Here is a 16,549-nt window from a genome sequence, read left to right on the forward strand (position 1 = left end):
AATTTTTCTTTCGTACAGGAGGTTTTAATTTTTGTAAATGTATGAATCATTATAAAATCTATATAAATTTAATATCCCAGTGATCGCACCGACCCAAAGAATAAAGCAGACCTGTCATTTGGGGTGCACAGTAAAATCCAGGCTCACAAGAAAATGGCGCAAAATGCATTTTTTCACCTATTTCACCGTATTTGGAAGTGTTTTCTCTTTTACAGTACTTGGTATGGAATACTGTCACTATAAAGTGCAACTTGTTACACAGAAAACAAGCCCTCACACAGCTTTTTACATGGAAAAACAAAACAATTATACATTTTTGAAGGTGGGGAGGGAAAAATTAAAAAGGGCCTGGTCATAAAGGGGTTAAAACATTATATCTGTCAGTGAACCTCAGCTTTTGCTTAAACTATAATGCACACTTTGCAAGTAAGTAAGACCATTGTTTTACCTGATTGGTTCCCTTTTATATTTGCCAATATTCCTAAACAAAGCTTAAATACTAATGAAATGTTAAAATGTGCAATGGAAAATATGGTTGGACATTCCAGGCTTAGCCTTGATTGTAAATGTAAACTGAGACTTAGACATGTATTGTAATATATCATTCGCCACAATGTAAGATTTTCCTTTGTTTTATTTTATTATTACTTCTGGCGGTTAAAATGTAACAATCCTAATCCCCCATTACAGGTCCATATTAAGAAGAATGGCATGTAATATAAAGATCCCTGTATTAGAAAACCAGTTGACATGTCCAATCTGCCTGGAGGTATTTAAGGACCCTGCAATGTTGCAGTGTGGCCACTCGTACTGCAGAGACTGCCTATGGGGACTAATGAAGGAATCGCATATCAATCTGTTATGCCCTGTGTGTCGGCAAGAAGTGGACTACAGCTCCTCTCCTCCCAATGTTACACTGAAGCGTCTTATTGAGACCTTGAAGATACTGAGTGATGAACAAGCAGCAACAGAGATATGTCCTAATCATAATAACCCACTGTGTCTATATTGTGAACAAGACCAAGAAGTTATCTGTGGCCTATGTGGAACTATCGGGGACCACCGACAACACCCAATTAAACCACTTAGCAGTGTGTACAGTAGAATGAAGGTAAATCTGACTACAGCACAACCTTTACTCGGAGTGACAAATATTCAAGGATAATTTATTTTATTCACAAACTGTCTGTCCTGTTTCCACCGATAGCTGAACCTGATTAAGTTTTCAGATACAATGCTCACTACAAGAGAAAAAGCAGAAAAAATGAAACAGAGAAATTGCTTTACTTAATGGAGTACATTACAAATATTAAAGTTATCCAATGCAATTAAAAAAAATAAATGTTTAGTTACACTTTAATTTCCTGCAGTGTAGTCAATTCCATGATACCCCAGCACTACATTACACAGGCAGCTATAGCATATTTTTCTAATGGGTGTAACAGCATTATCACCCTGCTCCATATATTATCTTTAAAAAGAAGTTGTACCATGTGGTTGCTTTCACTCTGCAGAAAATACATGTTTCTCCCTGTGAAACAGCTGATGTTGACCAATAAGAGCTGAGCAGTTTAGACTTCTGACACATTAATATCACTTTGGATCATTTAGTAACTAGCTTGAAGTAGATACTTAGAAAAGTATCCAGTATCAGGTACTGTACAATCCTTTTTTTTGCAGTGGAAAACCAACCAAAGCAGTTTGAGCCTCAAATTGATCTATATTGATGCCTTGGAAAAGTGCCGATATTGACACCAGGAGCCAACAGAGTAATATGGGAAAGGCAAAATAATGAAAGAAACAAAAATTTGTGTAATGCTCCTTTAACACTAGATTAGGGGTCGGGAACCTTGTTGGCTGAGAGAACCATGAACACCATATATTTTATGTATAATGTAATTATGTGAGAGCCATACAATATGCACATGCCCCACAGTAGATAGGTAGCCCCTGCACATGCCCACCAGCTGATAGGAAGCCCCTGCACAAGCCCACAAGTAGATAAGTAGCCCCGCACATGCCCACAAGTAGATAGGTAGCCCCGCACATGCCCACTAGTAGATAGGTAGCCCCTGCACATGCCCACTAGTAGATAGGTAGCCACAGCACATGCCCACTAGTAGATAGGTAGCCACAGCACTGTATCACTGTATCGACTTGCTCTGACAGTATTTTTTAATTCACTAAGCTTTATAGTTGTTACATGACTGTTGTGCTGTTTTATAGGAAGAAGTGTCTGCGCTGATGACTGAGTTACAGAAGGAGAGAAAAGGTCTGGAGGAACAGATAAGCAAACTTACCAACAACAAGATCCGGATCTTAGTGAGTGAGATGCAATAACTTGGGGTAGATGATTATATGATGGTTATGTTGGTGTCAAATGGTGACCACCAACATTAAATATCTGGGGATAAAGATTGTCTAAACACTGGAATCATTATATACTGTATGTTAAACTTAATCAGAAAAATAGTCACTAAACTGCATAGATGGGAGAACCTACCACTGAACCTGATGGGTCGGTTCATTTAATAAAAACTCTCCCTCTGTTGCTAAAGGGACGTGGGGCAAGACATTTGTCAGATTTTTGTGGCCGGACAAGGGAGCAAGAATTTCCCTTGTGACATTATCCTAGGACAGAAGTGTAGGGGGGCTGAGCCTCCCATATATTGAGGATTATAATCTGGCATGTTTTTGCAGGCACATAAGAGACTGGGTGCAACAGACTGAACACTTTTCTAACACATGACTCAAAGAGGCAGTGTTAGGCCCGCACAATCTGGCAGCAATGCTTCATACGCCATTTGCCCCAGAATGAAACGATCAATTCTTGTTTGTCACACAGTGTCATGGAAGAAAGTGCGGAAGAAATTCAAATTTTCCCACCTAGTGTCTAAACACTTACCATTGTGGCACCATATGGAATTCCCGGTAGGAGCATACTGTAAATAGTTTAAAACATGGAAAAGACATGGGATAACGACCTCAGGCCAGCTGGTGAATGATACAGAGCCAAGGCTCCAAACATTAGAGGAGCTGACACAATACTTTTGTTTTTTTACAGAAAATACTACAAGATAGGGATTTTAAAAAGGCCATATCTGAGCTGTACCAAATTTTTCGGCATAAGATTGAGCCTACACACTCCCAACTGTCTTTCACCTATTGGGAGACAAATATCAGGGTGCCACACATCTCCAACTGACCTTTGCATGGATGGAATTCGGTAAAAAGGTGGATATTAAGTGAACATTGGAGGGAAACACAGCTTTAAATAGCTGTGCTATTTACGCCCTTAACTTCCCCCGAATCCCGTTAAACCAGAGAGGATAACTTGTTGTCCCAAGTGCTCTTTACAGGGAGCGGCAGACCTGTTTCACTCGATGTCGACCTGCCCTAGGGTCCAGACCTTTTGGAAAAGTGTATTTACTTTTCTGAAAGACACATACAGTGATCTCATGCCAAGGTCTATGCTCTTTCATGCGCCCAGCTCAGGGGAACACTATACTTCAATATTATCCACATAAAACTTTTAACAGCCAAAAGAAGCCTTCTGATGCACTGGTTAGAGATTGTGCTCCCAACATTGGCAGAAGTGAACCAGCAAGAGTCACATTATTTATATGTGGACAGACAGGAAAAGGGGAGAGATAATAACAAATGGGGCACATTTACTTAAATTCCTGCTGTAGTACATAGAAAGTGCATTGTCGGATGATAATGCACTGTGCTGTGATTCACTGAGATTGTGCCCCCGAAGTCTTGAATGTGTCGCTTCCCCGCTCAGGTCCGACAGAGTTCACCATCTTTTTAGTGGTGCATGTAAGTGCATTGTCTTGCGACACAATTTGAAAGTTAAATTCCGCGCACAGTCCGAATCAGTCGGATCGTCAGACAGCACGTCCCCTAATTTGTGTTGTATGGAAGGCAGCGCCAAGGATTGCATGTGCCAAAATCCCAGCGCAGACACCTGTCAAATACTTGTGCTAGCCGTGTAATCCCCCAAAAAGGTGTACAGTCTGCCTAAAGTGAGCAGCACGACCCTTAGTAAATTAGCCCCAAAATCTATTTTCCCCTCATTGTACAGTATATATCAAGAAACATTTGACCGGGGCGGAAATAATGGAGTTAATGTCAAAATTTCAATTCACAAAATGGTACCTAACCGTAGGTATAAAAAGCACTTTGGGAAGGCTTAGGGTCACTTAATAGCAGATGGCCTTGGCGGGGGTTAATAGGAGTGGGAAGAGTCATAGATAGCAAGAAGTCAAGACGCGAAGGATGAAATACATGCTCTGGATTTGTTATGAATTGTTTTTATCGGTTACATTGTTCATTGGGCGGGAATGTTGCATCCAACATGTTATTTTGGTGTTAAACGCATGAAAAGCTGTGGGGAAATATATGCAGCCAAGTCTTTGGGAAGGATGCTAGAACACTGCAATTATTTCAGAAGAAATGTTATTGTAATAATTATGCATGTTCCCTGATATTATATCCTATTATTGATTCCCTGATAAAGCTGTTTAATAAAAAAAACAGTATGGAATGAACAATATAGGCAACTTACTATTATATATTTTTGCGTGTTGCGAAGGAAATTTATTAACACTGAATCATTTCATGTTCAGATTGAATTGAAAGTACACCAGGTGTGACTGGGTGTGGATTTGAGATATAACCTGCGTCATTATCCTGGAGGCTGTAGTAAATTTGGCTAGCCCAGGCATACCTGCACCTGCCCACCCTGTCCCTAGACTACTTTCTTAAAAGTGGTATAAAGGACCTAAAAGCCTCAGAGAGTTGCGAAATATGTACTGTATTTGCAACTCTTTCATGAATTGTACGCCAGAAATGTGGCATAGAATTGTTACCCTTTTAGTAGCCATGTTGAGTAGCAGGGGCGTAGCTTGAAGGGGTAGAGTTGTGCAGTGGTCCAAGAGGCTTAGAGGGCCCATGAGCTGTCACTTTTCCATATGAGAAGGCTAGTACCATATGTACTCAAGTATATGCTGAGTTTTTCAGCACAAAAAAATTTGCTGAAAAACCCTAACTCGTCTTATACTCAGCTCCGACTCCGTCTTCAAGTCCCGTGTGCTGCGTTGCACACACCATGACGTCAGCCGCCCTATAACCTCATAGTGTGCGCGCTGCACATGACACGGCGACCTGAAGACAGAGCTTTAGCTGAAGACAGAAGAGGACATGAGGGGGGCGTCAGAGAGGTGAATACAGAGTTGTTGTTTTTTTAGGCTGGGCAGGGGGCTGCCGGCTATATACGGGGGGGGGCAGGCACTGGCTATATACGAGGGGGAAGCTCTGACTATATACTGGGGGCAGACACTGGCTATATACTGGGGGGCAGGCACTGGCTATATACGAGGGGGAAGCTCTGACTATATACAGGGGGTAGACACTAGTTATATACTGGGTGACAGGCACTGGCTATATATTGGTGGGCAGACACTGGCTATATACTGGGGGGGTCAGGTACTGGTCATATACTGGGGGCAGGCACTGGCTATATACTGGGGGCAGGTACTGGTTATATACTGGGGGGCAGGCACTGGCTCTTTACAGGGGGGCAGGCACTGGCGATATACAAGGGGGCTGCTGGCTATATACTATTGGGCAGCCACTGGCTATATACAAGGTGGCTGCTGGCTATATACTAGGGGGCTTGTTATATATTTGGGGACTTCTGGCTATGGGGGACATGGGCAGTTGGCTATACACTTGGGGAAGGGGGCTACTGGCTATATACTAGGGGGCAGGCACTGGCTTTATACTGGGAGTATGTGCTTGCTGGCTATATACTGGGGAGGCTGTGACCAATGCATTTCCCAACCTAGGCTTATACTTGAGTCAATAGGTTTTCCCACTTTGTGTTAAACTTAGGTACCTCGGCTCAGACTCGGGTCGGCTTAAACTTAAGTACATATACGTTACTATAAACCATACATAATAGTCGGGGTATGGCATAGATTTTACACTAGGGGCAGCTTCAGGTTACGCCACTGTTGATCAGCTCCACTAATTGAATTCTAATAATGCCCATCACCGTCCTATACAAATGTGTTAATACCTTACTTTATCCCCATAAATTGAAATCATTGCTGCTTTTAAAAAGCATTTAGCAAAAAAAAAAATTTTGCCTTGCTGTAATGTCCAGCAGAACTTCTTACGTGGTCAACCCCTTAACCCTAATGCTGTATTTCCGTCAAAACTTTCCACTTCCCAGTTTCCTGTTGTGTACTAGAATGCCTTGTTTGTGCTCGTACAACATGAGCTCACTATGTACTTTCTACAAGTTTACACAATCACACTCCTACTTGGTGATTAGGTCAGTGAATCACGGTGGCAAGTGTCCTTGTAGCTTGTCCTTCATAGGGTTTGAGATAAGGCTGTTCTGGTGCGGAGCAGTGGTCCTACCCATAGGCTGAGCGCCTTCCTTTTCTGATATGTAGATTATAGAAGAACAAGCAAATCAATGACTCATGTATTATACTAACAGATACAATTATTTCAGGACACAGTTTACAAAGAGCTTTTCACCTAAGAGAAAACATTGCCTAATTAAAGGGAATGTGTCACCAACTAAAAGCTGGTAACAAAGCACATATTTCTTGTATAATTTAGTTTCACTTTGATTGTAGACTTTTTTTCTTTTATTTACTGTCCATTACAGCGGAAGTTATCATCTGACCTGAACTCAAGTAACAACATCTAGAATAAACTACTGCAGCCTCGTGGCCATAGGTAGCAATGGTCTAAAGACGACTCATTCAGGTCTATGATGAGTTTTCTAGACGTGTTCTGTGTAGGGATGTAGATACATTTTACATCAACTATTGTCAGTGGTGGAGTAAATTACTGTACAGGCCGTCCCCGGGTTACATACAAGATAGGTTCCGGAGGTTCGTTCTTAGGTTAAATTTGTATGTAAGGCGAAACCGTATATTTTATAATTGTAGATCCAGACAAAAATATTTTTTGCCCCAGTGACAATTGGAATTTCACTTTTTTTTTTTGCTGTAATTGGACCAAGGATTATCAATAAAGGTTCACCTTACAGCTGATCATTGCATCCTGGGACTGTAGTAAAGCATCCAGAGAGCTTCACCAGAGGTCACAGGGGGCAGAGGGGTCCGTCTGTAACTAGAGGTCGTCTGTAAGTTGGGTGTCCTTAAGTAGGGGACCGTCTGTATTATGTTTTACATAGAGGGGTTATTGTAATCTGTGGTGTAAGTGAGGAGATCAGAGGTTAGATTTCAACTTGTGTTTTTGGATAAAAGAGCCAATGCCAGCAGTTTTCTATATACTTGCTTGGCTGAGTGTTGGGGGAGGTAGTTGTCAGCTGAGGAAGTATATACAGCTACCTAATGTATACAGTCAGCTTACATTTTGTATGTCAATGGTGGAATCTGTAACAGTAAACATGTATAAAGGGTCTTATAAATGTGGGTTCCACCTCTGGAATCAACAGCAATGCCATAAATAGACGTCCCCAAGCCTGTTTAGGCAGCTGCTGGCTGCCAAAACAATTACGCGTATGAATACAGAGGTTACCAGGAAGATGATCGAGAAGAGAGTATCACAGCAAACCCAATTGTCTTTGTAATTTTGTAATTTCCACTATATGAATGCAGCTACTGGGATGTCAGGGAAGCTAAATTCTCAAGGTTGCATTGCATTTATGGCATGACCAGTGGATAAGGTGGTAAAACCCTCTATAAGGCATTTCTGAAACTCAACCTACACTCAATGCCACTGTGGTAAGAAAGTAAGAAATAACTTGTGACTGAGATTACCAGGCAGAGATAGGTACCTTGGTGTAATGCTAGGGGTGTGGTTAGTGCACCTGCAAACAACAGAGGGTAATATGGTGATTATTCACAGAGAAACTCAATAACAAAAATATCTGCCTCAAAATCATCCAGCCGAGGTGACTTTCAAATTATACATGGTTGGCAACTTTCCCTAATTTCCATAGACGTTTCAAGGTCGAGGCGACTTATTTCTCTTAAAATTCCTTTCACAGTTTTGAAAACTGAGTCGTTCTCTGGCATTACCTTTCATCCCGTATATTGATATTTAGGAAAAGTTGATATATTTTCCAGTAGTTATATTCCCACTTAATTACCTTTATGCCCTGTGATTGTACTATGCACATCTGTAGTTTGGATAACAAACCGTGGCTTGCATGAGGTCATACAACTTCATTCAACCCGGCAAATTACGGAAACACTAATGTAAGGGATTTTCATGTCCTATAGATGATTAGTAGCAAAACAGCCAGAGATACATTGGAACAATTGCTCTGCTGTCCTGGGCTGGAGCAGATGCCTGGCAATGCTCATGTGACAGAATGACATTGATTACTTATTAATGTGGTGGGCAAAGAGAAAATTCTAACTGTGATGAAATCTGTGGAGCTTAACAAAGAGTTTAACAGCAGAATTCACAACAGGGGTTTGATCCATGAATAGCCCAATTAGAATTAGCTTTTAAACAGTCCTCCTAATCATGCTGTTCACATTTTGAGATGATGACAAGACAACACTTAGCAGTACAGAGAAAGGTAGAGAAGTGAACATCCTTTGACCACATCCCACAGCGATTTTCTCTTCGCTATGTACAGTGACCAGCAGAACAGGTTGATGAATACCACACAACTTCATCCATATTTCACTTAGGTGAGAGACCTCCCAAGTGTCACTTCAGACCACTCCAAACTGTTTACAGGTTGGTCAGCATGCTACACAAACCTCAAGGGTACCTGACCACACCACCAGGCACAGGCGACATTGTCTTACAAAGGTCTCGGAGCATCTGATCAAAGTCGATTCATGCAGAGCAGAAATGATGGCAGCCTACAATGGTGGAGAGGACAAGGAAAGTGCTATGCATCAGCCACTGTTGTTACTGACCAGCCTTTGGTAATGGTGGGGTTACACTATGGACAGGTGTGTCTAGTTAATGATGAACTGCATTAAACTTTGTGATTAGTACAGAGACAAGTCCATACTACCTACATAACATCATTAATCAAGTCATTAGGTTTGGTTCAAGGTTTCAGTAGGCCCCTGGGCGACAGAGCCTCAGTGGGCCCCTTTGCATTGAATTCAAATGGCGGCATTAAAATTTAGAAACTAAGACAGTCTCCTGGTCCCTAAAATATTCCCTAGTTTATCTTACTCATGGTTAACAGCTCATGGTTATTGGATATACAGCCACCTATGGATTCATTATATACAGCCCCCCTCACTTTCATGTATTCCTTATGTACAGCCTTATGAGGCACCCCGGCAGCTCTGGGCCCTGGCACATGCCGGGTATACCCATTGGGCCTCTGCATGAACACAGGCCTAATTTTATCTTCATGGATGACAATGCACCAGATTATCAACGCTGCATAATTAGGTAATGACTGCTGGACACTGGAGATTGAGTGGAATCTGCTGTGTTACTATGTATAGGCCCATAACTCTATAGCACAGAGATCCTCAGTGACCAGAGGGCCACAATTCAAGAAGTGTAAGACCACATGCCTCATAAGTGGCTTGTGAACAGTATGAGATGTTGTTGTCAAACAGTAATTGACGCTTAAGGCAAGTAAATGGAACACATTTTTATAGGGGTATACCCATCACTGTTATATGCTTTTATTTCAATAAAAGGTTTGAGATGAAGAAATCACTAAAGCGGACCTGTCAGGGCGATTCAGGGCACCCACAGGTCTTTATGGACTGGCGGTTAAGTGCCCCCAATTAGCCTGTATGAGGTTCCTACGTGGTTGCAATAAATAAAAATACTTATACCGTATACCGTACTTTCCCTCCCGAGCTCCATGTGGTGGTGCTCTGCTGTAAGTGCAGTTATCCTGCACACAGCATCATACGAAGGGGCGCGTGGCGGACATAGCTGCACATAGGAATCAGGTGTGCCTCACCTAGGTAAGTAGAAATGTTTCTTTTTTTTCTTACATCTATCCGTAGAGACCAGATACAGGCTGATGTGGGACCCTAAACCACAGGATCTGTACTTGGTTTAGGGTCCCAAATCGGCATGACAGGTTCTCTTTAAATGCCTCATTTTCATGATATTATATAACTGTATCATGAACTTTCCATACATTTCATCCAACTATCCTTAACTTTTTGTGATAAGTCTACGTCACCTGTTTAATTACATGTTTTTTTCTCCCGTCAAAACGGCTTGGTTTAACTTTTCTTGTTTTCAGAAGATGGATTGTAAAAACAGACAAAGTATGCCCAGTCCTTTATTTTAGCATCCCTGTTAACTTGAATAGCTGAGCTTAGCTCACAAAAAAAAGATCATGTCTTGCCGCAGTCGTGGGACAAATGCTCTTTTGCCCCATTTTTAATTGCGCCAAATGAACATAAGGCAGTGCAAAGTCACTTTGAGACAGACCCTGCTTGCGCCAAATACCTTATTTGCATAGACTAGTTTTCACAATAGGACTGAATTCATTAATTGCGACATTCCCTTTAGGTGCAAGTTTTGGCGCAAATTAGTTCCAGTCTACACCCTGGTTTATGTTCTGCGACTTTTGATAATATTTTGCGACTTTTTATGCAACTGTAACAAACAGCCCCCATGGAATAAGACACTGCCAGCAGATTTATGAAGCACCAAAAGCCAGAAAACCAAAGACAGACACAGGACTGTAACAAGGAGCCTGCCTAATGATAAATTAGCCCCGTTGACTATGATGGGTCTATATACAGACCATTTTACATGGATGTGAAGTATGTTTTCCAAAATAAACACTGAAGGTGCTCTTGAAAGATTACCTAAAAAACAGGCTCTGATATCTATATATTGGATTGTATCCATTCACAGGTTTATTTTTATATGGGGAGTGATCAAGCAAATAGTAATGTAATGGTAATCACATACAATACCTACAAAATAATGAGTGCCGTCTCTTTTACTTTCTAGAATGAATCAGATGTGTTTCAGCGTTTAATCTGCAAGGAATTCCGTGAGCTCCAGCGATACATCGCAGAAGAAGAGGCTCATTTTCTGAAGTTGGTGTCCACAAAAGCTACAGAACTCATCAGTTCCATCGAGATTCAGTTACAGCAAAGAAATGAGATTCTAAGCATTGTACAAGACAAAGAGAGGCAACTCGAGAATCTGGGAAATGAGAATCACTTGCACTTTATTCAGGTGAGACATTAGTCTTCATGGATGTGATTAGAAGGCTCTAAGGGAGGAAAGAGGGGGAAAAGATCCATACCTCTTCCTAAATATTGTTTTTTTTTTGAGGATTTTGCTCGTTGTACTGTGTATTGTGACATCAACAACTACATTCTGATTTTGAAGACCACAGGTTTTACAAGGCTTTGTTTCTTTATCAAAATTTCTTAAGGGAGTATTTCCAGGAATGCATCTGAAAACCATACACATTTTTTGGGCTTGATATTATTATTGATATGTCCTCTCACTAGAGATAAGGAGGGGTCAAACATCTAGTAATCCTAGTAAGGCAGCAAAGAGAGATGAGATGCTGCCATCGGTGTCTAACGGTGACTTGCTACTATGTCTTCATTTAGAAAATACACGCATGCTTGGCTCTGCCTAAGTGTGGACGACTAGTATCTAGCTTGTACAGTATCTTTACTTTTCTTTGGAAATTAAATTTCTCCCAAAAAAAATGACTAATGTACAGTACGGTATATCTTATATCTCTACTGGCCCCTAGTGGCCTTTTAATTAAATACAATACTTAAAATATATCATAGAGAGAAAAATAATTCACAAGAAAAATCGTAATGTTTAGCTGCTGGTAGTTGACGGAAGAGAGATAAGAAGGATTAAAAGTAAGCATAAAATGGCATAATACAGAACTTGCACCTACCTCAGCAGCAGTGTATAACAGCAGATGTGCAATGAATGAGAGTGACTAGTACAAATCTCCATTACAAATAAGAAACTCACGCAGAATGTCAGAGCAGAAAGGAGCCAGAGTGAAAATGCTTCACCAGCCCAGACTTTTTGTTGGGTCCGGAAACATAAAATAGCCCTAAGTAGAACTGGGTTCCAAAAGAACAGCAGGGACTGGCCAATGCATGTAGACAACATTCCGGACAGACGTGGTTGACATATCATGTATCTCTGCCATTAATGCATTAGACCTTAATCTCAATCTTAGGGTGAATTCACATGTCCAGAAGGAGCCGCCATGATGGCATTTAGCACATGGCCGCCATAGACATGCACAGAAACCGGGGCACAATGGGGCACATTTTCTGTTGGACTTTGCACATTCTTTCTAGTGTAAACTGCTTGCATAAGTATTTGAGATGTGCCTGCGCCACATTTGTGTCATGGCTCCACTAGTTATCATGCAACGCAACTTTTTGCACTGACGGGGTGTTTCGGTGCTCAGTTGGACCATGCACCAGATTTAAGAGGCCAACAGAAATGTGTTGCACACCCTATGTTAAAGGTGCACAAAAAAAACTGGTGCACTCAGTCAGGGCAGTGCAGGGAGCCAAAGATTCATGAAGAACATGCGCCAGAAATCCTGAATCTGGTCCCCTCTGTACCCTACATAGGCAAACTGCATATAGTACAGTTTTCACCGTTATTAATAAATGTGCCCCATGGTGTCTCACCACACTTTGTCCGAGCCATGAAGCCGCTCCGCAGAAGATAGGGCAGCTCCTATTCCTGCCCTGATTTGTGGGCTTGGCTCACTTTGGCTTGCGGCTCATGGCACACGTCTGCTGCTGCCTAAATCTATGATTTTGTGGTATACTCTTATGTTGCCATGTTCTTATTTCAGTAGACCAATTAAGGATAAATAAAAGTATCATACAAGATCAACTGCATAGATGATCTACTTCATCATTGGGGGCTCTATTGCTAGCATCTCACAACATGGGAGTCCTAAGTCCTCATGGAGCAGGATAGTGTGCTATGCAGAAGACAGGTACATAGGGGAACATTAAATGTGCACCATAATCGCAGTTACTGCTGGTTTGCCTGTAACTGCAATTATTTCAAGGCCTGTACGTGTACGCCAAAAAACTTGGGTACAAGTCCTGATAAATGCCCCCCATATATACTGTATATAACATCTTTGCTGGTCTGTCCTATGCCCAACAGTAAACTTCTTCTTGATCCATAATAATTTAAGCTTCTTTGAAAAAAATCTTTTAACCACTTTTCCATCTTCTTTCTTCTGACAGAACTATGCTACAGTGACTTCTGGGTAAGTACATACATATGTAAGATTTTGAATAGTAGAGGTTTCTAATAAAATGAAACTTACATTCCTATCTATTACTTTCTAACAGTTGTCAACCCCCGTCGCCTCGTTGTGCTGACGCATCTTATAGTCCCGTGTCCTTTAAGCCTGGGATTCGACAAGATGACATCAAACTTACAGTCTGGAAACGCCTTCACCGCAGAGTCCTTCCCCGTGAGCATCTTCACATATGTTTAATGTAGTAAATAGTTACACTAGTTTAGTTAAAGGATCTTTCTATAAGGGCTGTTTGAAATAAACCTATTTGGTTGGTGAATCACAGACTACATAGTCCTGTTTCACATACCAACCTAACTGCAGTGGACGGACAGCATGCATTATAGTGATATATGATGCAAGGAGTCCTTTCTTACCTACTGAACAGCAGTGCTGAACTCAGAGCATTATTACATTTCGCTGTGCTATTGTTCTGCAGGGAAGCAGGGACTCCATCATATATCAAGATGGTGCATGGAGAGCCGTCCTTTGCACTGTAGTCAGTCCGTGAAAGCCTTGTACTAATAATGGCGTCACCCCAATCCCATGTGGAGGTAGTTGTATGTGTGTCATGGAAACAGCATGGAAAGAAGAAAGGTTGAACAAGATTTTCACCAGAATCCAGGTTTATGCATAGTGTTTAATTGTATACTTTATTTTCTGTGTTTTTAGCTGTGTATTTTTCTTTGATTTTTACAGCTCCAGAAATTCTAAAACTAGACCCCCTGACGGCACATCCACTGCTACAGTTGTCCAGGGGAGACACTGTGGTGCAGTGCAAGTCACCCGCAGGCCGTCGTGGCAGTAATCCTGAGGGCTTTGAAAACAGTAGCTGTGTGCTGGCGACACGGGGCTTTTCTACAGGCAAACATTACTGGGAAGTTATAGTTGGCACCAAACAGAAGTGGAGAATCGGTGTGGTGAAGGGCACAATAAGCCGCAAGGGCAAGATGATTCGAGCACCAGAGGCAGGAGCGTGGCTCATTGGCCTTAAAGATGGACGTTATGAAGCCTTCACATCTCCCAGCGTCTGTCTGCCCATCCAAACCCGTCCACAGCGTGTTGGCGTTTTCTTGAATTATGAAAAAGGGAAGCTTACTTTTTATAATGCAGATAACCCTGAGGAACTGATCCCTCTCTATACATTTCATGCAGAGTTCCAAGGAAAGCTTTACCCAGTTTTGGATGTGTGCTGGCAAGAGAGAGGAACCAATCCTCAGCCTCTGATATTGCCAACATCAGTAGCCATTAAAGCTCTGTGATTGTCTTAAAGGGAACCTATCACCAGCAATTTCACCACTAAACCACAGCACCTCCAGGCAAGGAATTAAATATCCCTTTAAGATTTTCTTCTTTTATGTTAAAAATCTCCTGTTTGTCATATGCAAAATTGGTGAGAAGTATCATACAGGGCCAGGAAACTTATAAAATAGTGAAGATCTTATTGTATCACACATGGTATTTAGTTTGAGCACTTGGCCTGACATTACCACTGGAACCTAGCCCTCGGTGCATGTACCCATCCTTACAATCTCCCTACTCTCTTCTAGGCATTTCACCATCTTTATAGCTTAAGAGGGAGGTCAGAGTGCTACTCAAATGAAGAGCACAGCCTGTGTCCAATGTGTATTGTGTACATGGTATTTTATGTACCAGGTCCCCCCCCCCCCTTCATCACTATATTCTTCCTGGGGATGGTAGCTCTATCTTAGTTGCCCCTATCTTAGGCTGCTATAACCATGCTTCTGGTGACACTTTAAAGATCACAGGGGGTAATTTATTGTGCACTGGCGTTTGATAAAGGCCACACTCCCCTTGTCTCGGTGGCTACATCAAGAGGCAGAGGCCCAGCCCTGCGCAGCCGCCAGGCAAAACTTCGCCTGGTCCGACCTGGCATAGTTTTGTGTAAAGCCCCGCAAATGATACTTTACAGGTTTTTAAAAAGTGCACAGGACAGAAATGCCGATGGCTGCATAAGCATGACATGAAGGTGGTGTAGTGCACAAGAATTTGCAACTATTTCAGTGCTTCTATCCCAGAAACTGATAAATCTCTCCCACAGTGTTCTATAGGACTAGAATTCCGAGCAGTTAAAGATATAGGCCCACAATTATTACAGAATTTGACCAGTTTTCTGGAAAGAAAGTGCAAACTGGTCGCTCATATATACTGCGGCTACTCCACGCCCCAGTAGCCGCTTTCCCCGCCTACCCTGTGATCTTCGGCGCGCAGCTCCTGGCAGCTGCGCGCCCTCGTCCGAGAAGCCGGAGTTCTGCGCATGGGCGATCTCGGGAACGAGGCCGGAGTTACTGCGCATGCGCAGAACTCCGGCTTCTCGGACGAGGGCGCGCAGCTGCCAGGAGCTGAAGATCACAGGGTAGGCGGGGAAAGCGGCTACTGGGGCGTGGAGTAGCCGCGCCGTGTAGCCTCGTGTCCGGCTACTCCATGCCCCAGTAGCCGCTTAATAAAATTTACATATTAGGGCAATAAAGTTTATGCTACGCTAGCGGGGACGTGAGGATTAGCTCTAAAAAGGGCTATCCTCACGTCCCATACATCCACCTACCACTACCTTTATAGGTAGATTCGTGGTGGTAGGTACCCTTTAAAGTGTTTTAAGAGTTTATTAATGTTTATATCCTTACTGGCTTTCCCGCACCGGGGTCCGAGCTCGTCGCACCATACGCGCGACCGTGCATGCATCTGAATAGGAAGTGGTAGCGCGCATGGTGCGCTGAGCGCGGACCCTGGTGCGGGAAAGCCAGTAAGGATATAAACATTAATAAACTGTTAAAACACTTTAAAACTGTTTAAAAACATAACAGAGATAAGCGCCGGCACCAGATCACCCTGAGCTGGTGCACGGCATGTCCAGCTTATAAGCCCTATCCCAAGTGGTAGGTTTCCTTTAAAGTTAATGCACATTTTTAGAGCAGATTAATGAAGACCGTGCACCACTTTTGCACCTAGGTCCATAGGTCCCAGATATTTGAAAACTGGTGCAATCTGGATTAGTGTAGTTTGACTTCAGAATGTGAACACAGTTACACCCTGCTTTGCACCAAAAAGCACTACCACGTCTCTTTAGGTGGTTAAAAATACATCATAAATACATGTGCAAGCTCCAAGGACACTTTTTCTGGTGCAAACTTTCTGGCATATACACAATGATATATCTGGGCCATAATTGGAAATTCAAGTTTCAATCCAATTTGAACTGGCAGTATACATCACACAGAATGATCATCGAATTATGAACTATAGTTCTAG

At 42.2% G+C, this 16,549-nt stretch overlaps 1 protein-coding gene across 2 annotated transcripts in view; it reads left to right on the forward strand.

Annotated features, from left to right (window-relative positions):
- The window catches only part of TRIM50 (tripartite motif containing 50), a 19,934-nt gene extending 4,448 nt beyond the window's left edge, over positions 1-15,486 (forward strand). For both annotated transcript variants that reach the window (XM_072138078.1, XM_072138077.1), the window contains exons 2-7: positions 691-1,111; positions 2,227-2,322; positions 10,966-11,196; positions 13,224-13,246; positions 13,332-13,456; positions 13,979-15,486. In XM_072138078.1, the coding sequence (XP_071994179.1) occupies positions 707-1,111; positions 2,227-2,322; positions 10,966-11,196; positions 13,224-13,246; positions 13,332-13,456; positions 13,979-14,541 (1,443 nt within the window). In that variant the 5' untranslated portion in view covers positions 691-706 and the 3' untranslated portion in view covers positions 14,542-15,486. The remainder of the gene's footprint in view (positions 1-690; positions 1,112-2,226; positions 2,323-10,965; positions 11,197-13,223; positions 13,247-13,331; positions 13,457-13,978) is intronic.
- The last annotated feature ends 1,063 nt before the right edge of the window (positions 15,487-16,549 follow it).

The sequence above is a fragment of the Engystomops pustulosus genome, chromosome 2, assembly GCF_040894005.1.
Source record: "Engystomops pustulosus chromosome 2, aEngPut4.maternal, whole genome shotgun sequence".
NCBI classification, from domain to species: domain Eukaryota; kingdom Metazoa; phylum Chordata; class Amphibia; order Anura; family Leptodactylidae; genus Engystomops; species Engystomops pustulosus.